Here is a 22,992-nt window from a genome sequence, read left to right as displayed (position 1 = left end):
AGATAGGTTCAGGTATTGTTACAGGTAATTTTTAGTGTGCTGGGGGGATACCAGGGGGGAGAAAAGCACCCCCCCCCCTCTCTGTCTACTGTTTGTTTGTGACCCCTCCCCTTTTCTAGCACCTGATATATAATTATCTCCAGGAATGATTGAGCAGCTACCACTGTTTGTCTGCATGTGTGAGAAGGCATTGAATGGGAGCAGCATTTGGAAGGAATGCTGTTCCTTCTAGTGCTTATGGGAGATCCTGGGGGTGGCTCCCAGGTATGCTAGCCCTGTGTATGGATGCGTTTTAGTATGAGCCCTTATCATGAGGCCTTACTGTAGACAAATCACATGGCCCTATGTGGGCACTGCCATTATGTAGTGTTAGGACTGCTGATATCGGAGAAGCCTTGACGCAGCCAGCAGCTAAACATGTCTTTGCAAATGCATGTGACCAATTTCTCTGAAATTCTATTACCAGATAGGATCAGGTATGGTTACAGGTAATTTTTAGTGTGCTGGGGGGACACCGGGGTGGGTGGAGAACCCCCCCCCCCCCTCCCTCTGTCTGCTTACTGTCACAGACTCAGAAGGAGGAATTCAATGGGCACAAGATTTAGTGAGGTAAAAACCTTGAGTACCTTGTGCTCAGTTTTGGATTACTGTGGGTTTGCGCACTCCTGATACCCCCCAGCATCCAATTTTAAAAAAAAATGGTTGCAGGGTTTTCAGAGCTCTAAGCCTTACGGAGCAAGTTGAACAAATTAAAATAAGATACTTACCTGTCCGGCGGTCTCCGTGGCTCCTGGTGGTCTCTACTCAACCTTTACACTGGGGAGGGGGCTGCTGGGAGGTTCTGGGGCTGCTGGGAGGATTAAGGTCTACTGCGAGTTGTAGTTCTCCCAGTCGCTGCCCCCAGGGTGATTATGCTACATGGGAGGGGGGTGTCACACAAATCGGGGGTCTCACGCACTCACATTACACGCACTCACAATACACACATTCACAATTTTTCACACAGCTATGATTCATGCTGAATTGGCCTATTAACAATAGATGCAAGTTTACTAGGATTGGGAGGGGGGGAGTGGGGGTTGGGGCACATCTGTTATAGTATGTACTACAACGATGGTGGACCCCTCAAGAGAACTGCTCTCTTTCAATCAGTGAGCAATGAGAGAAGTATGGAAAGAAACATGACATCTCCAGGACCACGTTGAAGGTGTTCACCCGAAAATGTTTTCAAACGACATGACAGAGGGGATCCGGTCTCTAGGTCGACAGTAACTAGGTCGACACTATCTAGGTCGACCACTATTGGTCGACAGTAACTAGGTCGACAGGGTTTGTAGGTCGACAGGGTCTCTAGGTCGAAATGTTCTAGGTCGACAGGTCAAAAGGTCGACATGAGTTTTTCATGATTTTTTTTTCTTTTTTGAAACTTTTCATACTTAACGATCCACGTGGACTACGATTGGAACTGTAATCTGTGCCGAGCTAAGCTGTAGCGGAGCGAGGCACCTTGCCCGAACCATGGCTAGCGAAGCGAGCCATGCGAGGGGACATGGTGCACTAATTGGGGTTCCTGGTCACTCTACGAAGAAAACTACACCAAAAAAACATAAAAAAAAACTCATGTCGAACCTTTTGATCTAGACCATGTCGACCTAGAGACCCTGTCAACCTAGTTACTGTTGACCAATAGTGGTCGACCTAGACACTGTCGACCTAGTTACTATCTACCTTCCATACCACACCCATGGCAGAGGTAGCCTACTTTAATTACGAAATGCCGGGCTATCATAAGCAAAGTAATGAGAATCATGGCATGGACAGAGAAACAGAGTACAGAGAATTCCCTTACAGCACTCCATGTCCAGGGCAAAAAAAATATTACAGCAAATTTTCTGAGAGAAAACAGGTCCTCCCAGGCAGTGCCGTACTGGGGCAAGAAGGACCCACCAGGGAAATAGATGTGTATGCAGTGCCGACGCAGGAGAGGTAAATGATAAACAGCTTAAAAGGCTCCTGCAACAGCCAGGACCGGGAGGTTGTATATTATGTGCTGCACTGCCGACCTCCCGATCCCCATAGAGGAGCCCCTGCTGCTGCTGCCCCTGTCCTTACAGGAGGTCACAGGGGGTAGCGCAGGATACACACTGCTCAGCTGATCAGGAGCTTTTAACCCGATCAGCTGAGGATTGCAAAGGTGTGTACCCAGCTTTACTCAAGTCATGGGGACTTTGGGCCTGATTCAGAGGTGGACACAGGAGTGATCGGTGCTGCGTCTTCGGTTGCAGCGGATCTGAGACGTTACGTTAATACAGCAGGAGGCTTCTCAGATTTTTTTGCCCTGCATCCGAAGATGCAGCATCAGTTCACCATCGTGTGGTCCAACGGTCATCTGCCCAACCCTAAGATTACTGAGAATGTCCAGCTGCAAAGGATAGTGAAGCTGTTTCCAACAACACAGTCTTTGGCTTCAGCATGTACCTAAAACGCCAGTGACATGCCTGGGTTTTAGATGCTCCTCCTCTGTCAATCAGGCTGCAGCTTCCCCCACATTACGACTGGAGCTGTAGCAACATCACGGTAGATGCACACTGCGGCTCTGTCACAGTGGAAAGAAAGTATCAGACTGCTGTGACTGAACTGGACCAGTGGCCGACTCTGAATCATGCCCTTTGTCAGGTATTTAAAGGCAAAAGCATGGTGGCTTCTGCATTAATAACATTTTTGTTTTGATTTTTCAGAACATGTTTAATTTCCCCCTCCTGGTTTGACAAGCAGTTGTTCTCACATGATTTGCACATTCATATATCCTATGTTTTTTTAATTTGATTCTGTTTTATTTAATTGTTGCTTGCACGCCCATAGCCCGATGCTGCACAACTTTTGGCACTTATAAACAAACTTTGGTGATGATGATCCTTAGTACTTCCATGGCCTGGAATGGGAAAGGGAACGAGGCTCATATTAAGGGAAATACTGTAAAAATATAATGTAAGCGGTACTATAAACTTGATAGACTAAAATTCCTGTAAAGCTACCTGTTGGAAGGACTATGATGACAGGGAACCTATATCCACGTGTGGTGCTCACAAATTGCTTCCTTTTGGGACAGTTGATAAAAGTACTCTAAGATCCTTGTAGACTTCCTCCTCAAAATACTAATAGACTCTCTAGAAATATAAGTGGGAAGCAGTCAGGATCCCGGCTGTTGGTATCCCAGCAGTCAGAATACCGACCCTATTCTGAATGCCGACACAGACATCCAGAATGGGTACACCATCGCGGCGACGGGATGCCGATAGCCGGAATCCCGAATGAGAAGACACCACGGCGCAAGGCAAGTGAGCTGCGGTAGGGGGGAGGTTAGGTTCAGGCTGTGGGGGGAATGGATAGGATTAGACTGCGTCCAGGGTGTTAGGGTTAGGCTGAGGGGGGGAACGGTTAGGGTTAGGCTGTGTCCCAGCGGGTTAGGGTTAGGCTGCTGGGAGGGTGGGTTAGGATAGGCAACCCCCTCAGAGGGTTAGAGTTAGGCTGCGAGGGGGGAGGGTTAGGTTTAGGCAGCAGGGACAGGTGGATAGGTTTAGGCACCTACGGGGGTGGTGGTTAGGGTTAAGTACCAAGGGGGGAGGTTAGGGTTTGGCTGCGGGGAGGGAGGGGTAGGGGGTTGGGGAGAGGTGAGAACCCCCCCTTACTCACCCCTGTCGACTTCGTTACAATCGGGATCCCGGCATTGGTATTTCGAACACTGGGATCCCATACGTTGGTAACTCATACTGCTTTCAAGGCTACCATCTCTAAGCTAGTGCAAAATTCACTTGAAAAGGAAAGCCCCTAAAATACACCCGCAGCACTGCCTTAACTTATTTCTCTTGCCTCACTATTTTCTGCAGTGCTCTGCAAAAGGAGGAGGATCAGTACTGTCTACACCAGAGTTTCCCTTACTCTGGCCTCATGGCACTCTAAAGGTGGGTACACACTGATAGATATATCTGCAGATCAATTGACCTGCAGATATATCTATGGGCGTATCGGGCAGTGTGCTCTGCGTACACATGCCCGCCCAGTTCAGCTGTCAATCACCGCCGGCTGCCGCAGCATGTGTACAGGTGGGTCGGATGATCGCCCGTACACACACAGCGTTGCGCCAATATATTGGTAGATATATTGGCCCTCGGCTGTGCTGCAGGGCCGACGCGATATGTCTAAGTACGACGGAGATCACAGACATATCACCCGTACACACTGGGCAACGGACCTGCAATATGAATGGCCGATATATCGGCCAGTGTGTACGGGCCATAACAGTCCAAGTTCTAAGGTTATCCATGTATGTGCACAGATAGTATGACCAAACTGTCTGAGGTACTAATGAAGTCACCTGTGCTTAAGCATGAATATCATTAACCACTTGCCTGGCGTGGTCGCATCAGATTCGACCACACCAGGTCTGTGCATTCCCTGAAATGGTCCCATCTCATGTGACCAGTCAAAAAAGCCCACTGTGCGAATCTTCCAGCAGCTGCGGCTCACAGCGGGACTTCCCGGTCCATCTGCTTCCTGGTTCCCGCCCCTAGTGCCTGCTGTGCAGCCAGTCATTGCTGGTTGGGCAGCTTGGCGGAACCCCCTCCTCCTTGGCTGCAGAGATTAGGGGAAATAAAAAAGCAGCACTCACCTTACCAGTGGACACTCGACAGTTGCAGAGAAGAGCAGCTGTCAGGAAAATGAGTTGTGATGGTCCAATATATCAACCATCAATGAATATACTGATGTTGGATATGTTTGAAATAAATGTTCTTAACTTAATTCAATTAAAAAAAAAAACCTTCTAAGTGTTTATCTGGAAAATATACAGTATTACCCAGTTAAGTGGTTAAAATCTGGACTATTAGGGTGCTTTAAGGGGTGGTATTCATGTGACCGCCGGTCAGCTGACCGACAGTCACATGACCTTCTCCACCAGCCCGACGGGTTACTATCCCGATGGTCGGCATGCCGACCAACAGGGACTATTTCCACTCGTGGGTGACGACACCCACAGAGTGGGAATAGAACCCCTGGCGACCGTAGGTCGAACCTGAGCCCGCAGCGTGGGGATCCCGGCGTTGGTAAGCTGACCGGCGGTCTCCTGACCGCCGGTCAGCAGTACTACACCCGCTTTAAGAACTGAGTTTATGGACCACTGTCCTACACTATACGTTACCAACTCCTTTCTGCCTGTGCCAATTTATGGTGCTTTGCAAATGATGTCATCTTGCACTATAAATCATGTGCCTCAGTGCAAGTAGCAGCATATAGGAGGATGAAAGCTGCATTTAAACCATACTTCCCTACCTGACCCTCTCCATGAGGGAGAAAATGCTCTGTTCCTGGACTTTCCTGGTAATGTATGATTGCCATCACCTGTGGTGAGACACCTTTCTTATCAATTAACTAGCTCACCGCAGGTGATGGCAATCATACATTACCAGGAAAGTCCAGGAACGGAGCATTTTCTCCCTCATGGAGATGGTCAGGTAGGCAAGTATGATTTAAACATACTTGCGCTTCATACATGATGCCTCATAGTGTCACAGTGATAATGTCATTCATAGAAGAACACTACACTGATGCATACACTGAAGTATGCTTTCTGTGCTTTTCCAAATATGTGCTAAACATACATGAAATGAAAGGATATGTGTCATTGTACACAGGTTGTCTTTGTAAGTTTTTTTGTTGTTGCTACTCTTCAAGATAAAAGCATGCATTGCACAGATTATACAGCCAGCATGTCACAGTTCAGAAGCATCAAGAGATCATATGACCACTTATTAGGAGCAGAGTCTTTCATTAGCAATCTAGTCTAATGAGGTGCTCATGGACAGGTGAAGTAGGGCCGGACTGAAGGGAATGGTATATAAATCAGTACCTAAGTGAGGGGACTAGCAGTCTAACATGAGAGGAAGGTAAGGTTGTGGCAGTGTGGAGTATTAAACTGGGGTTTTGTACTTCATTAAATGGTGTCTGATAGGGCTAACTATGTCTCCTATTATATGTCCTAATTTGGGTACTGCAAACTCACTAGTGCCTTGTCCCTTACTTCTAGCTTTTGGGTATTAAAATATTTTTTTTGTGTGTCTCTCTCTGATGTTGGAATCCCAACATCTGGAGAAATGCAGATGGAAAATACTGACTGCTATCTCGAATACACACTTGGGTGGTGGTCCACACCACCACCCAAGGGGGAGTAGATTAGTGTGGCAACTGAAGGTTGCCCGTGGGCCCAAAGTGTGGTGAGTCTGTGAGGGGACATGTTGTACTTGCCACTGGTATTCTGGCTGTTGGGATCCTGGCGTCTGTCTGATGACTAATTGAAACCCATCAACCAGTATATACTGATCCTATACGTAGATAAACACCTGAAAAGGCGATGTTGTCTTTAAAGTACTATGTTGAATGGCCAAAACAACATAAGTCTCATGCTGTTGGTGGTAATGGCTATGTGTCTTGCTACTCCAAAGTGTCTACTGAGGTCTATGCCCATATCTTAAGGTGTCTTCTTGACCACTTACACAGGGTCCTATTGGCCCATATAATGTAGTTATTCAGCTGCAGTCTGTGTAGTCCTGCCTATTGCTCCAATTGTGTTAAAATATGGGGGTGGAGGTGTAAGTTTCTGGGGGCCCTAGCTTGCAGTAAAAGCACAAACAAATACAGTGCTTTACATGAATCTGGTGTATGGACAAGTGAGAAGTTCTGTGGCCTGGTCATGATGGTCTTGGATCTTAAATATAATGTAGTGTACAGAGTTTACTGCAAGTGCTTATAGGTGTTAATGTTACTCTAGGCACTGCGAAACTGTCAATAAGTATTTAATGTGCAGCCATTAAACTGCCAGCTCTGTTCATAACTGTACTTTAAGTCCCACAGCCTCCCTAAATAACAGATTTAGGTTCTCTGATGGATAATTTAATTGGGGCACTTTCCTTACACAACACCAATTATGCCTAGATAACTAAGAAAATCACATGGAATAACTTGCCTGGGGTCTAAACTGATTGACTCTGTCCACTGTGGGTAGGATGGACTGTGATACCAACAGGAATGTATTAATCTCTCACACACTGGGAAGGTGTGGCTATGCTAATGAGCACTTGGTTTTAAAGGGAAGCTATTACTATTTTCTCAGCACTACAGTCCAGATTAGGAGGCATAAAGTAACTGAAGACAAGATGAAAGCTTGTTTCCTGATTGTACTCTGGCTGCTGTCTGCTGGGATAGAGGCTCAGAACAGTGAGTATGAAGTAGATGCATTCTCTACAGCTCCCCTAGTCTGCTGCTAGTTAAAACTGCTGACACAACTTTACAATTTTTTTTATAAATCAGATAACACTTGAAAGTTGAAACCCTAAAATGATTGATTTTTATTTAAAAAAAAAAATGCGTTTCTACTTTCAACCTTAATTCTGCCAAAAGTGGTTTTTTTTTTTTTTTTTTTGTTTTTTTTTTTAAGTAAACTAGAATGGTCTGTTATAATACTTAGTATTGACTAAAATAAATGAAACTTGGCGATCAACCTAAAAATTGCTAAGGCACCAGTTGATCTCCTGAGGCCAGAAAAACCCATTAATATTACAGTTCAGATTTCCAAGATATCCATGACTGACTTAAGATGCTTAAATAAGTTTACCGAGGTACTAATTAAGTAATATATGATCAAGCATGGATAGCTTTAAAACCTGGACTGCATGGTGATGTTTGGCAAACTCTGCATGTGTTCTCTCGCATGAAAACAAGTGTGTGGGTCCCACATCCTCAAGTATAAAAATTAATATGAAGAATCACTTTTTGCATTACACCATGGGGGTGTGCCTTGTAATAGTGGTGGTTTTACTTATCTTCAGTGGTTTTTGGGGGTTCACCTGCCTATAATCTACCATCACAAACCTGTTTATATGTTTGGTTAGTCTTCATAAATTCATCTGCTCAAAACATTCTAAAATTGAGTACATGGAAGCTGCCAAAACTCTTCAAAGCAAGCTGAGATGTAGTTTCAGTAGAGAATGTTGCTCTTTATAATGGTTCCACCTCTTCCACAAAAACATGACTATATTGAACCCAGGGCCTGTGACACAATGGTCTAGTGTTAGCCATATATTGGTTATGAGTTTCCCAACATCTGCCATTACAGTCCAGCTTTTAAGGCTATTCATGCTTGAGAGCGGATGATTAAATCAAATTGACTAAGGTACTAATTAAGTTGCTTATGCTCTAGCATGGATATCCTTAAAACCTGGACTGTAATAGTGGTTGGGGAAACTCTGGGATGGATCATACGACTCCTGTAAAAGCTGGTTGACTAATCCATTTTATGATACTGAAGCAATAGCTTAATGGTATTGCAACAAGTTGATGTCCTAAGTGTCCTTACCCTTATAAATCAACACTTGCTCTATAAGGAGTTTATTTCATTTTGCAGTTGGTAACCCATAGGCTTCGCCTTCTGGGGCTTGGTAAACTGACAGCTTTGCTTCCCCCATATAAACCTTTGGGGGCAGCAGTTGTTGAAGGGAGGGATTGCAGGCATTATCTGCTGCAGTCCCGCAGTCATTCATTTGGGTGATAAACAGTGCTCCAGCCAATCCGCTCCCAACGGGGTTTTTTTTTTTTTACAAACACTTGACAGAAACTGAAAACATGACAGTTAAGAGCTGATTGGTTGGTGCACCACTTATCATATGCAATGAGTTTGAGCACCTAAACATTTGCAGCTATTACCTGGAAAAAAAATTTTTTTAGGCATTTGCTACAAACAACTAATGATAAATGGTTCTCAATGAGGTGCAGTTAGGATGGTGCTATCAAGGCTAGCTCTGCAACTTTCCTTGGTTGTATTGGCATTAAAGATGTTTAGATTAAAGTTGAGCTGAACCTTTCTAGTTGGGGAAATGTCTGAGACTGTTCAAAGTGGCATACTTGGAGGCGGTCAGAATACCAACTGTGCTGTTCAGAATCCTGTGGCTTGCCTTTTTGGCGGTCTGGCAATTGGGATACCGGCTGTTAGGGCGCTAGCATTGTGATCTCATCCGGGATGCCGGCATTCTGATCAGTATCTGATTCCGGCATGTCTATTTCAACAGCTGGGATCCTGACGGATCCCCTTGGCAACACTTTTGGATTCTAAGGCAGATGTTCTGCCACATACAGACTAAACAGTGGATGTTGTAACTCAAACTGCATTAATAGTGTGAAATCTATATTGTGCCAAAATGTAAGATAAAACAATAACTGGGCATGAAACACATGAATTTGTCGAGGCCCGATATGCCAAGGTAAAGTCTCCAGAACTTGTAACTTCCTCTAGGTGTTGGACTGACAACTATATAATAAGGCGATCGACAATTTCACACATACTTATTATGAAATGGGACATCTGAGATTTTTTTTTTTCTACGTGTATGTAATGCAAAGCTAGAATAAGGTCACTAAACTTGGTATGTGTGGCTGATGCTGCTCCATAGAACATAAGCACTAAAACAATAAACAAGGTTGCAATGTAAGCTAATAAGATACTAATGCAGTGACTGAAAACTGCCTCCGTGAAATCCCCTCCCCCTAGTTGTCAATATCTCTAACCTCTCCAGTGCATTATTTGCAGTACTTGGTCCTCTAACAGTCCTGATCCCTCTTATTTTTGTCATACTTGAGCACCGGTGACATTCTTGGTTCCTAAAGGCCATTACACACTTGCCGATAAATGAGCGACGTCACTCATTTCTCCCCTCCCTGAGCGATGTTTAATTTTATCGCCAAGTGTGTATGCCGCCAGCGACGACTGATGCGCGGGTTGGCAACAATCGTTGCTGTCGCCAGTGCATGCAGGATCTGGACTGTCGTCCATGACCTGCATGCGGGGCTGGCGGAGGCGTGACATCACTGAGCGGTCATTTTGCTCAGTGTGTACAGTCAGCCACTGACTGACCCGGGAGGGGAAACATTAGACGACGTCGCTCACAGAGCGACATTAGCTTAAGGTCTGCACACATTAGACAGTGAGTCTGACTGACTAGCTGTATTCAAGCATTGCTAGCCTTAACTTGAACTGTAAGGGGTCTTTGCACACTGCTTTGGTGTAATAAGGCTGTTTATCAGCATTTTTATAAAAATAAAAAAAATTATGCAGAAATGGCAGATAGTACACAACAGGACGACATAAATGTGCACAAACAGCCTAGTGCAGGATGTTTCACATAATTATCCTGTGAAAGGCAAATTAGCTCTGTAGACTGCAGTAAAAATTGATGGAGACTGCAGTCTGACCCCCTATGTACCACAGAGTTTGGCCCCATAGCTATACACCATACTTGGATGGTGTAAGTCACTCTTCCAGTTCTGTGCAGGGTCAAGTTTCCTGGATGAGTCTTTGTCACTATGTACTAAATTTAACTTGCAGGGACAGCTGTAGTGGTGACTGCTGTTGCTGCAAGATGACTTTAGTACATTGCTGGGGTTCTCTCAAAAGGAAAGTATTGTTGCAATATAAACTATAAATTCACAATTAATACTTAATCTAGTGGCTCTCAAACCGGGTGTCTTGGGACACTTGTAGGGGTGCCCTGGATTGGTGGACCAGGACCACTGCAAAATATTTATGTCAATGTAATAGGCAAATTCAGTGCCTGTGGCTGGCGATCCCAAAATGTGGAAAAACAGAAGAAAATCTTGTCCCTCACCACACAATTGAACCAAAGTATGACAAACACAATTTTTCTTAATTATCTCTAAATTTCTCAATTAGAAACTTGTGGCCTAGGGGTTCAGTGACAGCTGTAATCTAGGGCACTGGGATTAAAAAAACAAAAAAAAGTTTGGAAACCACTGATCATTGTAGAGAACAAACACGATCAGTGGTTCTGAAACTGTTACTATACAACATAAGCCAGCAGAAGTCTCAATCCTGCTGCCTGACTCATGACAACCTACTAGAAGATACAGATGTAGTAACGCATTGTCGTACTGCATGGCAGGCTGTGACTATTAGCAGCTGGTGATTGCCCCATTAATTCTGAGTATTAATGGAACAATGGCTGGCTACAAATAGTCACAGCAAGCAGTGTTGTAGCGTGCTGCATCATAGCAAAAATGAGCATGGCTACATCTCTCTGAATATGGATTGTATGTATCTTTACATCTAAACTGGAGTAAACTTCCCTAATTTAGGGGCATATTTATTACTTCTTACATTAGTACATTTCATTGAAACTAAATAAAGGGCTTTTGGAGCAGTTTTCATGAAACTACTCCAAACCCTTTAATATATGATCACATTTCCCATACTTGTAATGGGAAATGCAGTCTGGCAGAATTTACTAAAATGTAAAAATACTGGCGGCAGCCTTAGGATAATGCTATCTTCAGACGGTGTTATCCATAGGTTCCATCTGGTTTCCATTTCCATTCTGACAGCTGATCACTGGCCCAGATTCTGATTCTGCCTATGTGTCAATTAAAAAAATATAAAAATACTTGCAGTGATCAGTGTCCAGGTGCTCTCCTCCATGCCTCCAGTCATTGATTGCTGGCTTCCCGCACTGTGACCCCAGTCATCAGTCTGCTGTAAACCATTTACAGCACACATCAGATGTCGGGTCACAGAGCTTGAAGCCGGTGATCAGATAACCGGAGGAGCGCACCGGGACACTGATCACTGGATATAGGGGGAGGGGGCAGCAGTGCATGCAAAGCACATACTCTAGGTATAATTTGTGAAAAACACTCTGAGAAGGCAACGGAGTGAATTCACAGGGGCAGAACTTGCTCGCAAGCTCTGTCCCTGCATGTGGTGGTCCCTCTGATATTCAATTGCTTTGCAGATTGGGCTAGTTTTAACTTGTCAGTTTGAGATGCAGAGTGTTAGAAGTCTGCCCCCTGGTGTGTTTAAATTACTTCCCTTCCTCTGCTATCTGAGAGGTCTCATGACGAGAAACAAAGATTTGACCTGTAGACTACAATTTGTCTAACCAACCTTTTTAAAGGGTGTCTTCTTTTTTTTTTTTTTTTTTAATACCCCAAATCATGGGAACTTAAGTGGAGTAAAGTCATGTTCATTGATGTTCCCAGACTGCCTCAGGATAGACACCTCAGCTGAGAGTCACATGTAGGATTCCAAGAGGGATTGAATGCCCATGTGACCATCACTGCCTAGAGCACCTCAGCACGACTCCAGCTTGTACATCACATGCTAAATCCAGGGGATCGACTAAGCCAAAAAGTGTATTTGAGGGGAAGGGGGGCCTGTAAGGGAGACTCTCATGAATGCCCAGCATCAATGTGTTAAGTCTGCAGCATGTGATTTGATAGTACTGTTTTAATATATTGTGCAACACATACATGATACTAATTCTCAATTTCTCTGCAAAAGAGTATCAAAATAGGGTACAGCAGAGCGTTCCAGAGGTGCACACTAACAAACGCCCTCCATTCAAGTCATGGAACAGCCAGATGTATCCTGTCTGGAAAGGAAGTGAAGCCCAGAAAAGGGACTGCTGGAAAGGTAGGAACCTGGCTGCTTCTAATGTGAGCCAACACAGGTGTTCTTAAACTGTCTGCAGGGCCACAATTTACCATGTCCCCTAGCAGGTGCAGTCACTAATCACTGATGCCTTTACAGGTGGAGCTATTTTACTAGTTCTGTAAAGAAACAAGGAAAACCTTAACTGTTTGGGGTCCTGACAGAACCTATGAGCTGACCCAATATACCATAGCTTTAAACCCCACTTGCTGCCATGCAAGCTTTAAATTGGTGGGATTTCTGTTCTTAATTACCACTCACATGTAGTTTCATTGGGCTTAAAAGACTAAAATGCAAACGCTTCAATTGCATAAGTCAATGTATGCAGTAATGAGCAGAACTGACAGTATATACACTATTCAAGGTGGGGTCACTGCTGCTGTCTGTACAGAATGTATACTACAACTATGCAGTGGTACTATGCTCTTTAGAGACTACATCTATCGGGGGATATTTACAAGAATTGGTGGGTGGGGTTTTGTATCTTCCTCCCTCTTGATACCTCTGGAGTGGGTGTAGGCCAAATAGTTCAGGCAACTAAAAATGTCTAATGTTACTATGCTGGTTTCCCCTTAGGAGGACAAGTGACCTTTAATCTGCAGAATGATGCACCAACACTGACTGGTGCAAAGGCAACCTTCTTCATTCAGCTGAACTTCCCCCATAATCAGACTGTGCTGCCTGATGGACAGATTGTTTGGAGCCAAAACCGCACGAACAATGGTTGGTATTGAATCTGTTATGAATTGGGGGTACTGTGAACTAGGTGATACTATGGTTCAGATAATTAACGAAGGCATAAAATTAACTGTGGAGGGTCTGTCTAGAAGTATTTGGATAGTGTCCCCTTCAAAATGTTACTATGGGGACCACAGTTCTGGCTACTCCCTTCCCAGATTTATGTAAAGTTGTCTGAACTTTGCTAGAGCTCCAGTTACTCAGAGCTGCTGACAATATTTTGTAAACTCACCCCCCCCCCCCCCCCTCCCAAAATTGTTTAATCTTTCCTCCTTTATTGGATATATGAAATGTCTGCACGTTGAATTTCTGGAGGGTCTACCCCAGTGGTTCTTGAACAGTGTGCTGTGGCACCATGGGGTTCCTTGGGTTGGTAATCCAGGACCAAATTAAACTTATTGTCAATGCAAGAGATAAAAACCAGTGCTGGTAGCTGCCAATCGTAAAATATGTGGACAAATAGAAGGGAATCCTGTCCCTTCACACGACCCTAACAATGACATAAAAAAAAAAAAAAAAATTTGACTTGGGGGTGCCATGAAGAAAATCCTGATACTCTAGGGTGCCATGATTCAAAAGTTTGGGAACCACGGGCTTGCCCAATATAAAAGTGGCAAATGCTTAAAATGTTAAAACCCAGGTTTTCTCCTTTTTTTAAATGATTGGTACTTTAAAACCATTTACAGACCCCCAAAATCTTGATGCAAAAGATACCTAAATAAAGGCGCAACTCTTGGTGTTAATGTTTTGATTTAAAATTGTAGAAGATGGTTATTAAGGGGTCAGGGCCGGATCTAGACCTTGTGGTGCCCAGGGCAAAAAATAGGGGCATGGCTTCACGGAGAAGGGGTATGGTCAGTTATGCCTGCTGTAGCTGTGCCCCCTGTAGAGTTGTGCAGCTTACAAAAAATACTTGCCATCCCCGCTCCTGCTGCCCTCCGTCTCCGGCCGCCGGTGCCACTCCTCAGATCTATGGGAGAGACATCATGACATCTCTCCCATAGCACCACAGACACTAGAGGTCAATTATGACCTCTACCGTCTATGTGCCGCTCCCGCAATGCAGTGCGGTGCACAATGACTATCTCACAGCAGGTGGCACCAGTAGCAGATCTTGCCATGGCGGCAGCACCCTCTGGATGGCGGCGGCGCCCTGGGCAAAAATCCTGCTTGCCCGTAGCAAGATATGCTACTGTAAGGGGTGGGATGGCAAAACTTGAAAGAAATGGAATCCATCAGACTGCATGCCTTCCTACCTCTGTCTGTTTTTACCCAGTTTTGTTCTATTACTGTTCTAATTGTAAAGCGCAACGGAATATGCTGCGCTATATAAGAAACTGTTAATAAATAAATAATGTGGCAACACCCATTAACAGCACACTAAATGAATCCTGTCAGAAGGTAACTGAGGATAACCGCGAATGCCTACTGGTGTCAGTACGGCACAACTCACAAAACAAGTGACCATACCTCACCTGTATTCCGGCAGTGGTATGGTGACCCTGTTGGGATTCCGGCATCAGTATTCAGACTACTGGGATCCTGATGAACGGTATGCTAACCGCATATAATCACTAGCTCTGCTTTTAGGTGCAACTCTCCACACTGAAACATAGAAACCTGAGAGGAGTCCAGTAAAACTCCATACCATGGTTTATCAGACTAAACAAAGGTGCAGAGCTGCAGCAGTAAAAATCTGCATTACCACTTGTACTATATCTGCAAAATTTATAGTCCATAAACAGTTGTTGCAGGACTGGAACACTTGAGGCCAGATATGACCAGTCATGTGTCTTAGTGGCTATCATTACATTTCATAGCTTGAATTAGATATAATCTGACTGCTGCTATGATGCAGTACAAACTCTGCTGCTAAATGTAATGTCCAGAAACTGCAGCACAGGGATCCCTGCTTACATCCTGGTATAACCCCTGGCCAAACTACTTCGTATATTAAGCCTGATTGCCTGGCCTTGTTGCATATTAGTCTTGGATGGGCAGGGACCAATATAATGTGAATGTTCAATACCATCTTTGTCACTGTACAATGCTGCATAATAAAAATAACCTGTTTCCAAATAATACTCCTAACCTCACATGTAGGTACCTGGCTGCCCTCTGGTGAGCCAGTCTACCCGGATGGATCAACAGAAGGTTCCAAATGCACATTTCCAGATGGCCGTCCATTCCCACAAGAAGCTGAGCAGAAACGCAGCAAGTTTGTATACGTCTGGCAAGTATGGGGTACGTTTTTTGGTCTGCCCATCCATTGACTTGGTCCCCTCAAGCGAACCCTTTATCTTTATTTTAATGGTTATACTGTCTTCAATTACTGTTTTATTCTAGGAAAGTACTGGCAGGTGGTAGATGGTGCTTCCTCCAATCTCACTGTAGAGACAGATGGTGTTCCCCTTGGCTCCTACACAATGGAAGTTGTTGTTTACCATTATCGTGGTCGACAGAAATTCATCCCTATTGGCAGTACCTCCTCTCAATTTGCAATAACTGGTAAGTACTAGGGCACATCTGCCATATTCAAACTATACTAGATGAATGGTAACCAGCTTAAATCTACATTAAACACCAAAAAAACTTCAATATACTGTTCAGTTACAATAAAGTATAGAATGGATTGGTTTGTATGTTTTAAAATTTATTTCTATCGGATAAGTGGTTTGTGGTCTATAAATGACCTGAATCGGGTTAGAAAGATTAGACTTATTTAATTACCCAGAACCTGAACGCTCTAACCACTGTTTTGAAAGAACAGTGGCTAAACTATAGTATTAAAATGTTAACTCTTCTAACTAAGTTAGAGAATGGCTGACCTAAAGTCCCATGTTGGAGTCAGTCATGCCTTTTTTTTTTAATTTATTTTTTATTTGTTTTACAGATCAGATTCCAATCTCCGTTTCCATAACCCAAGTCCTTGACTTGGACCAGAATGACCAGCGTTTTATACAAAACAGAGCAGTGTCCTTCTCTGTAGCTGTTCATGACCCAAGTGAATACCTCAAGGCATCGGACATATCATTCTCCTGGGATTTCGGAGATCAGAGTGGTATACTAATAACTAGAAATACAGGTGTCACTCATACTTATGTGTCTTCTGGTGTGTACAATGCAAAAGCCACCGTGCAAGCTGCTATTCCAATATCTTCATGTGGTAGTACAACTGCACAAGTGGCTACTACAGAACTATCTTTTGAGTCGACAACTGAAGCTGCTGTGGCCACTACAAATGGTGGGCAAGAGTCTGGTAAGCTACCCAACCCCCCCCCCCCCCCCATATTATATATTTTTTGGAGGCTGGATGAAAGACTAATGGAGTGACGTTTCTATTTTCTATCATACTAGCTTATAGTATAGCATAAGCTCTCAAATTGGTTTCCAAATGTAACTTCTATAGCCTAGTCATTAAATTGTGTTGTAATTGTGACTCCTGTCAAGGTGAGTTGGTGACCATCAGCATGGTCTCTACTTTGAGCCCGTAAGCGGACTAATTATTCTGTGCATGGGCCAAGTTGCTAGATCTCGCCCACAGTCACTTGTGGGTTAGAGGAAAGATGATTGTATATGTGGGCAATAGTCTTCTCTCCTGTCCAATCAGGTTGTCATAGTTTCATCCCAAGACTGGTGGTCAGTATTGGGTTTATTCATGAAGTGGAGAAGTTGCCCATGGCAACTTATCAGCTGTTATGTTTACCTGTATAGAATGCACTTTAAAATGTTACCTTAACACAGATTGTTTTGCCATGGTCAACTTCTCCACTGGCTCACTTCTCCACACTTCACTGCTTCATGAATAGACCCATAATCTTTTGCAGCCACTGTATTGAAACTTTCCTGTAACCAGACTCTGGGGAAAAGGGAGAGAAAGAAGGCTCTTGTGTGGGCGCACTCTTTAAAAAAGGAAAATTCCTATGACATATGGAAAGAAATACAAAACATAACTTTTAATGTTGACATTTATAACGAAATTACCCATGTAGCTGATCCATATAGAAAAAAGGTATAAAGATTTTAAAATGTTCTGGTCTGTTTAATCACAATGTGTGATTGGAATGGTTGTAGATATTTGATCGTCTTACCCCCATTTCCCCTGACCAGTACAGAATATCTGTATTAATGGGACCAAGGAGTGGTCATAAGGATTATTTGATAAGTACGTCCCAATAGGGCTACTTGGATTCAAATATAGTCTTCTGCATTCAAAAGGACCTGACTTTCTGAGGTAAGCCACAATGATTGGTCGTAGGCCTCCAATATGAAAGAATAGAAGTAAGAATGAGTGGTGATACTGCTGTTGGCGTCGCAACTCGCATAAGACGGGAAATAGTCCCTGCTCTACAACACCGGGTATTCGCAGGAGGTCTCCTCTCCCGGTACTGACCCAGCCCAACGCTGTTTGGCTTCCAAGATCGGACGAGATCGGGCATTGGTAGCGTGGTATGATAGTAGAGAATTTATATGAAAGTACACCAATGAGAGTGCACCTATATACGAAAATAAGAGGAATGAGGACAGTTTAACAGGAAAAGAGATGAATTAGTAAAGTACAAATAAGTGGATCTGCTTTCTGCGTTAGACACGGCTCATCAAATCCCACATCTGTGGTATTGTGCTCCGTGGATCGCGGATGAGAGTCCACGAAAAAATAGTAAAGCATGAGCAAGAGATATAAAATCTGTGATTTTGGTTAAATAGTCAGTGAAGAATTGCAGATAAGGAATTAAGTTAAGGTAAGATGGAAATTATATCTGTCATCAGGGAAATCCGCCCCAAATCAATAAGTGCTGGTATTTGACACTTGGGGGGGAAAAGGAAAATATAACTTTTCAAAGTTTAAATCCATACTATGTTACTCAGGCTGGGCAAGCAATGTAAACAAGGTATTTTAAGCATCAATTGGAGAAATCTCATTAATGAACATAATACATCCTGAGCTGAGTGTGGAAGTTCAGTTGAATTTAACCAAATCAGGTGTGGTGAATCCCACAAACTGAGCCAGGAAAATAATGGTATTATCAATGACCGAAAACACACTGAGGATCACAGTGAATAAAAGAATCTGATAATATACTGGCCTCTGCTGGTAAAAACTCAGCATAACAGTATAAAATCTCTAGCAGGTGTAAACTAGCAAATCCAAAGAAATGGAAAGGATAGGAGAAGGATTATTGAAAAAATTGTTGTGTTTGCTGTTAGAAAATAGAGCTTATAACAGGGGTATGTATGTGTACTACACAGGTCTACTCAAATATATAATCAAATAAAGCATATTAATCAGTACACATAGAATGTTGCTGTCTGTGTATATTATAAACAGAACAGCAGTAGGCTTACGGTCACAAAGATTGAAAAAAATAATCAGAGTGGTCAGGTGCCAGTGCAGGAGCTAGAGATTCTCTCCATGTGTGGTCCCCCCTGTGGAAAACGCGTTTCGCCCTGACTGGCTTGTTCACTTCCGGGTTTTTTACTGGTCAGGGGAAATGGGGGTAAGACGATCAAATGTCTACAACCATTCCAATCACACATTGTGATTAAACAGACCAGAACATTTTAAAATCTTTATCTTTATACCTTTTTCTATATGGATCAGCTACATGGGTAATTTCGTTATAAATGTCAACATTAAAAGTTATGTTTTGTATTTCTTTCCATATGTCATGGGAATTTTCCTTTTTTTTTTTTTTTTTTTTTTTTTTTTTAGTGCGCCCACACGAGCCTTCTTTCTCTCCCTTTTCCCAGTACATGTACTCTCTGGCTCTGGGCGCACCACCAACTAGGACAACGCCATCCATTTAAGTAAAAAACCAGGTGTTTTTTTTTCTTTTTCCTATTTTGAGTGTCCAATTGTCCAATTTTTGGTTCTCTCGTATCGGTACTGTATTAATCTGACTGGTGCCCGATCGCCCCCTGTCTAGTCATCTGTAACCAGACTCAACAGTTGATGCTCCATGGCAAAACAATTGTTACATTGACAGGTGTAAATCTTATGCAATACTTACAGCTGTCATGGATGATTGTGAATAAGGGGCAGATGTACTAGGCCTTGGGAAGAGTATCAGCCCACTGGCTCCTGTTGTCCAAACACTGACTAACATCTGATTGGCTAGTAGTTGTCTCTCTCCCCATGGCGCAAGGGCCCTACACATTGGCCGAGCTGCCTGACGGCAGATACGGGCGACGCGGCAGAGGGGCAGTGACGGGGGGAGTCAAGTTTCTTCACTCCCCCCGTCACCTGGCTGCATTGAAGTGCAGGCAAATATGGATGAGATCGTCCATATTGGCCTGCATGTACAGCCGACAGGGGACCAGCGATGAACGAGCGCTGGGCCGCGCATCATTCATCACTGGTGACTCCACACTCAAAGATATGAATGTTATCTCGTTCATATCTTTGTCTGATGTCGGCCAGTGTGTAAGGCCTATTAGTTCATCTTGCACTAAATCCTAGTGATGCTTTGTACAAGTAGGTGATAACACTATCTAATCTTGAATTGGATTAAATCGGGGCTTTATCCATGAAGTGGCAATACTGAATACTCTCTGTAGCAGGTAAATAGTGAAGTCTTTTAGAACTGCAAGTGCATAAAGTGATTTGTTATTGATTAACACTTTGTGATTTATCTGCAGTGGCTCCCAGTGATACATCAGTGCCAGTTCCAGGAAACTCCACAGTATCTGTGGGTGCTGCAGCTGACCTGGTGACTGTTGATTTACTGGATAATGATGTAGAATCTGCATCTGTGCAACCAGAATCTGCTATTACTGCTGTCCCTGAAGATGGGACACAAGTGACTGACGAGGCTGAGGCTGTTACACTAATAGAAGCTGTCCCCACTGAGGAAAGCACAACTACTGCAGAAGTAACTGAAAGTGAAGTGGCTGTAACACTACCTGAAGCTGTACAAACACCAGACACTGTACCCAGCCAACCTGGAGAAACTGGAACACAAACTGAGGGCCCTGTAGCAAGTGCTGCAGAGAGTACTGAGGCTGCAGTGACTTCCACTGGTATAATAACCACACAAGGTAAGTATTAATGCCAAGGCATTGTCAGATTTTCATTTCATTGTCTAGCCATACAATAGAACAAATTTGTCTGCTTTCTAACACTTAATTATGGAATATTGGTAACTGTACAATACTGAATTCTACTGATCATTGTAACAGATCTGGCTGCATCCAATGAAACTGTACCTGCCACAGAAACTGAAGTATTGTTGATTGCTAAACGCCAGGCTCCTGAGGGACCTCTTGTAGGATGTCTAATGTATAGATACGGGACATTTGCTACTGACCTGGAAATTGTTTGTAAGTATCAAAGCCATGTGGTGTCTCTCAAAGCCCATACAGGTCACTAATGTCTGTTTTCTAATTACACATTTTAGCGGGAATTGAAAGTGTCCAAATTGTACAAGTGGAGCCTATTGTAGCAGTTGGACTTGAGAATACAGTGGACCTCACAATTACTTGCCAAGGGAGGTAAGAAATAGTCCAGATGGCTGTAACAGAGCTTTAATCTCTAAGCTTTCAGGAAGGCTTTGGTTTACGTCTTCCAGATGGGGTATACTTAACCATGAGATGTCGGGGTGTGGGTGGGACTGTTCATGTAGTAACTATCTTCTACCTGACTTAGAGGGGTTTAAATTGCAAATGTTCATGCTGTTTAGGTACCTCAAGCTGGTTCCACAATTGACCCTTAGCCAATTGTATAGGCACAATCTAACACAACTCTAAAATATCAACTTTATTTTTTTTATTTAGTGTTCCAAGACAAGTGTGCACTGTAATCTCAGATGCTGACTGTGAGAATCCACAGGAGACGGTCTGTAACCCAGTGGAACCCTCTGACTGTCAGTTAGTACTTCGGCAAGCTTTCAATAACTCTGGAGTCTTCTGTGTTAATGTGTCCTTGGCAAATGATGTTAGCTTGGCTGTAGCCAGTGCACAAGTTACTGTATCAGCAGGTAAGTACAAGCTCCATTATTGAAAAGCAGCTAACTGAATAAGACTAATGGAGTTCATGCCCAACACATAGCACTGGGTTTCTAAATGTGCTTTCCTGAAGTGTGGGTGTTACTAGTGAGTTACATCGCTGGGGGTCTGTTTTGAGAGCAGATTACCACAAAATGGAAAGCTTTCTTGACCACTGGCGAGTCTTACCTCCAGGATCTAGTGTTCCTGGTTATTTCAAAACTGAACTGTAGTTTTGACTTTTTCACATTCAAATACTAAATGAATCGTGTTTATGCACCTTTATAAAGATTGATCATAACATGTTTTTGGCCTAGAACAGTGATGGCTAACCTTGACACTCCAGCTGTTAAACTACACATCCCAGCATTGCTTTTTGGCTGTGCTAAAACTGATGCAGGGCATGCTGGGATGTGTAGTTCAACAGCTGGAGTGTCGAGGTTAGCCATCACTGGCCTAGAAGTTTGAGAATAAGGGGTGGGGCGCCAGAATGATCCTGGTAGGACCTGTCTGCTTTAGTCGTTCTACTCTCCCCTTCAGTCTCAATAGCGCTTTTTCTCTTCCCACTCACTATAGGTGCAGTGTCTTCAGTTAATGGTATTGCTATACTAGTTGGTGTACTCCTAACTGCCTTTGCCGTGGCTACTGTAGCTTACACTTACCGGTAAGTAACTATGCACAGTCTGTAATTAGAAACTCCTTAAATGCAGTTCTGAAGCTACAAAGTAGCATGCTAAACATACTTTAAGACCTGATGTACTTCTAGAATTGGAATATTGAACTGAATACAAAAGTTTTATGAATGTTCTCTTCTCCATAAAGCTGACATTTTATTTCCCCTCACTTAGGCGTACAAAGACCTACACACTACTTGGCACAGGACACTCATCTGTCAACTGGTTTCCTGATCGTCCATCTCTTCGCCTCTTTATTCAAAACGTCTTTGGCCGTGCTCTGAGTGGGGAGAATAGCCCTCTCTTAAATGGTCGGGTAGTGTGAGTGACAGAAACGCATTCTAGGTGCATGAAGCCTGTGTGGAAGATGGTGGCAAGAATTGTTCTATGGTTTTATAATTAAACAAAAGCAAGTGTCATGTTACATCTGACTTCTAAGTCTATAATGTCAACACAAAGCACTGTAGGTATCAGTGGCTCTTCATTTTTGTGAAGGGCAGACTGACAACATTCTGTGGTTGATATGATTTTCAAATAAAAAAGGAACTAAAGATCAGTGTCGGGTGTGGTGTGTGTTCCCCCCCCCCCCCCCCCCCCCAAACTACACTATCTATATATGTATCCAGAGAGCCAAAGTTAACTATGATGCCCATTAATTCAATGCTGCCTGGAACAGCCAGAAGTAACCATTTGAATGATATCCAACAAACTAAAAGGCATATTAAACTGATTATTGAATGAGAAACTAAACTCCTTTTGTAAGGAGTGAAATATAAAGAATTTTCAGATGAATCTATGAAATTCGTATAGCCTCCTATAAACCAACACTAGTATAGGAAAGATCACTCACTGCAAATACAGAACCTGCAGCTTCTAGACCGAGGTCCTGATTCAGATTTGTAGGAAATGCCAATGGGCATGTAACAGATCAGCAGACTGATCATGTGCAAAGATCACATGCACTGGTGTACTATTGCAATGCTGCGTGTACGGAGGATTTGGTGATTGACCAGAAGGAACTGTCTGGGGAATGTGGCGGCAAAAACAAAA

General features: G+C 43.4%; 1 protein-coding gene and 1 pseudogene across 2 annotated transcripts; one reads left to right on the top strand and one right to left on the bottom strand.

The window, feature by feature from the left end:
- The first annotated feature begins 2,647 nt into the window (after positions 1-2,647).
- Positions 2,648-22,498, top strand: PMEL (premelanosome protein). 2 transcript variants are annotated; one of them, XM_063952606.1, is made up of 13 exons: positions 2,648-2,676; positions 7,166-7,269; positions 12,398-12,529; positions 13,124-13,270; positions 15,389-15,529; positions 15,632-15,793; positions 16,179-16,544; positions 19,925-20,323; positions 20,465-20,605; positions 20,683-20,776; positions 21,059-21,261; positions 21,845-21,932; positions 22,117-22,498. In XM_063952606.1, exons 1-13 carry the CDS (start codon positions 2,663-2,665, stop codon positions 22,265-22,267), a joined length of 2,142 nt encoding a protein of 713 aa, XP_063808676.1. In that variant the 5' UTR covers positions 2,648-2,662; the 3' UTR covers positions 22,268-22,498. The 2 variants fall into 2 exon arrangements, with proteins under 2 accessions (XP_063808676.1, XP_063808677.1); XM_063952607.1 differs by lacking the exon at positions 2,648-2,676 and adding an exon at positions 5,862-5,942.
- Positions 17,630-17,748, bottom strand: LOC135051902 (5S ribosomal RNA; annotated as a pseudogene).
- Positions 22,499-22,992: the final 494 nt, after the last annotated feature.

The sequence above is a fragment of the Pseudophryne corroboree genome, chromosome 2 (assembly GCF_028390025.1).
Source record: "Pseudophryne corroboree isolate aPseCor3 chromosome 2, aPseCor3.hap2, whole genome shotgun sequence".
Classification (NCBI taxonomy): Eukaryota; Metazoa; Chordata; class Amphibia; order Anura; family Myobatrachidae; genus Pseudophryne; species Pseudophryne corroboree.
Note: the sequence above shows the minus strand (reverse complement) of the source record. Positions and strands in the feature narration are given on the sequence as shown.